Source organism: Priapulus caudatus, unplaced genomic scaffold (genome assembly GCF_000485595.1).
Source record: "Priapulus caudatus unplaced genomic scaffold, Priapulus_caudatus-5.0.1 Scaffold879, whole genome shotgun sequence".
NCBI classification, from domain to species: domain Eukaryota; kingdom Metazoa; phylum Priapulida; class Priapulimorpha; order Priapulimorphida; family Priapulidae; genus Priapulus; species Priapulus caudatus.
The window spans coordinates 55,418-58,576 of NW_014577940.1; the positions used below are offsets into that span (position 1 = coordinate 55,418).

At 39.4% G+C, this 3,159-nt stretch overlaps 1 protein-coding gene across 1 annotated transcript in view; it reads right to left on the reverse strand.

The window, feature by feature from the left end:
* Positions 1-3,159, reverse strand: part of LOC106814176 (probable ATP-dependent RNA helicase DDX56) — a 9,259-nt gene that overhangs the window by 1,626 nt on the left and 4,474 nt on the right. Inside the window, exons 6-11 of the mRNA XM_014818472.1 lie at positions 2,617-2,721; positions 2,104-2,292; positions 1,698-1,814; positions 897-997; positions 649-722; positions 181-270 (exon numbers count right to left, since the gene is read on the reverse strand). Of these exons, the coding sequence (XP_014673958.1) occupies positions 181-270; positions 649-722; positions 897-997; positions 1,698-1,814; positions 2,104-2,292; positions 2,617-2,721 (676 nt within the window). The remainder of the gene's footprint in view (positions 1-180; positions 271-648; positions 723-896; positions 998-1,697; positions 1,815-2,103; positions 2,293-2,616; positions 2,722-3,159) is intronic.

Genomic DNA, 3,159 nt, shown 5'->3' on the forward strand with positions numbered 1-3,159 from the left:
CGTGGTGGAGAGAGGGTACATACGGAGAGAGAGAGAGAGAGAGAGAGAGAGAGAGAGAGAGAGAGAGAGAGAGAGAGAGAGAGAGAGAGAGAAAGTAGTGCAGAGTGTAAAACTGACATGTCGTACTTAGAGAGAAAGGGAGTACAGTGCAATGAGGACAAACATGACAAAACATCTCACCTTTAGTTTCTGCGAATTTAAAATCTCCTGTTTGATTTCCTTTAGGCGAGCCTCTCTGATGGCAACCTTCGTTACTGCTCTCATCGCATCCTGCAAGAGGCAATTAGAAACATAAACACGTGGCTTCCCTTCTCTGTCACTAACACAGCCAAGTGTGTGCAGCCGCATGGCAGCTGTAATACAATCAATTCAATCCTGGTTTTATTCATGAATACTATAAATACCATTAAATGAGAGAATATTTATCTTCTGTACATTTAACAGGGTGGGCAAACACAGCATACAAGGAGAATCAGGGTAGAACATAGCTAATAGTTGTCCTGTCAGATGATATTCTTGGACAACCCATTCTGGCATGTATGAAATTCCACTATATGCCACGTTACCGTACCTGTTGCATGCCGTGTGTCTACGTAGGTAGCTGCCACACGTTTACTTAGTAGAAGTAGAGGTAGCGATTCGACATACCTGCGCTCTGTACCTAAAGCCTTCAATCTCTTCCATGCGGAACTGGTAGGGCTTGAATGAATCTGCTCCTTCCGCTGCAAAGAATCGCCCAGCAATTACTATCCAACAACGAACGTACAAATCAAACAAACAAATAATTACTTTGGATAACGAACCACAATAACTCGTGACTTCCGTTTTGACTTAATTGCTGTAAAGGCATTACTGAATGACGACCGAATCGATTGATGTGATGGGAGGAGGATTACGTGAGGTTTTTGAGAGCGTCTCCTGCACTTCCTCATACATGGGCATCTCTGCGACACTGATGAATGACAGCGCTGTGCCCTGGTTCGTTCCCCTCGCAGTTCTACAGACCAGAAAGCACCAAGGTTACTACCAACTAGAGCCTCCAGGATCTGTTACTGGTAGGGCTCATCTTTTCGTATATAAAATTACTAAAACTTGATTATTCTTTTTCACTTAGATCGCAGCTTTATAGTATTGCCTTAATGGCATTACGCAAACAAATAAACACGAAAAATAATGGAACATACAATAAATGGAAGTTGGAACCAATTTAGTTCGTAATGAACTAATATATGAAACATATTAAATATATAAATACAGTGGACCCCCGAGATACGAACGGCTCAACATACGAATTTTCCAGATATGAATGACCTCTCGTTGAACGTAATGTATTCAACAAACAAATAAAATTCAACCTACAAACGTCTTATAAATCAGCCAATCAGGCCATAGCTAGGCCTAAGAACGTGCTCTTTCTGCGAGTCAGTTTAAGTACGTGACTCATTGAATGTGGTTGCGCTCTCATGATTGCACTTGCTGTACGTAAATTGCTGTATGTCCTATATAGGGTTCAAGATACACATTTTTTGAGATACGAACAAATCTGTGGAACAAATTAAATTCGTATCTCGGGGTCCACTGTATGCATGGCGATCACCTGGATCACATTGCTAAATGACAAATTTTAAATATTATAATAATAGAATTAGTAAGATGTTGAATCAGTGTATAGTGCAAACATAAAATCGTTTTTCTACCTGCCAACTCTGTGGATGTATGAATCCACATTCGATGGAAAATCAAAGTTGATAACACTTGTTACGAATTGGAAATCTATCCCCCTTGACACACCAAACTCTTTGTCTTGGTACTTCCTACAAATATAAATGCATTCACAAATTAGTTCAAACAGTAAAATTTATGCCGATTCTTTGTACATTAGTGTGAGTGTATATGTATGCAAGTATGCATAATCTGTACAAAAAATTCCACATTAAAATCCTTCAAATTTCATCACAAGTAGAACCCCGAATAGCAACACAACTCGCACACGCAATTCAGTCGTTTGTAGAGACCCTACGTCGGCAAACCAGACCATTACAATAACAGAATTCAACCCCCCCCCCCCCGTGACAATCCAACATAGCTCGACGAAGAACCTACCGTTTTTGCTTCTTCGAGGGGGCAGCACTGGTCTGTGCAGGGTCGAGGAGCGTCTGGTCATCGGCCGCGACGACGATGTCATACAGACCGTCGTTGAACTGATGCACGATGTGTACACGTGAGTTGATGGGCAGCTCAGAGTTGAGTACGCAGGCTGGGATACCAAACTGCTCAAGAAACAGCTTCAGCCTGAAAGGACAGAAGCCGATTGTGTGAAGAGATTCATGAAGAGATAATGCAACAACAACAATAACTACAACAACATAACAATAGAAGTGAATAAAAACAAATTTGTTCCTATTCACTCCTGATAACAACAACATTAATAACAGCAACAATAACAACATCAAAATCAATATCTGTATCAATATAAATATAAATATTGACATCAACATTATAAATTCAGACAAGATGTCTAATTAGTTTCTTGTTTATTATGGCATTAGTTCCATGACTGCCACTAAGATTAATATAATTTCTGATGCGAGAAAATTTTGGCACAATGCCATATACCTGTAGCACCTGTCCACTGAGTTAACGAAGATGATACTTTTCCCTTGGATCAGACGCAACTTCAAGAGTGAGTAGATTAAAACGAATTTTTCTACTTCTTCACATCTGCAAATAGCATTATATTTTAACCATCAAGTTATATATACCTGTATATGTATATACTAATAGTGCCATTCAACAACCTATTAATCCACTTATCTTTTATAAATGTTGCATGGGAAGGAATTCTATGTATCTAATTATACTGAACATGGATTTATCAGGAGTGAATGAAAACAAAAGATCTGTTTTTATTCACTTCTAGATTGATTTTGACTTACACATAACATCCATGATCTGTAAAGTCCAAATAGATACATATATTCTCACGTAATATGCTGATAAATGTGAAGATAGAGAGAGAGAGAGAGAGAGAGAGAGAGAGAGAGAGAAGAGAGAGAAGAGAGAGAGAAAGAGAGAGAGGGAGAGAGAGAGAGTGAGAGAGAGAGAGAGAGAGTGAGAGAAAGAGAGAGGGAGAGAGGGAGAGAGAGAGAGCGAGAGAGA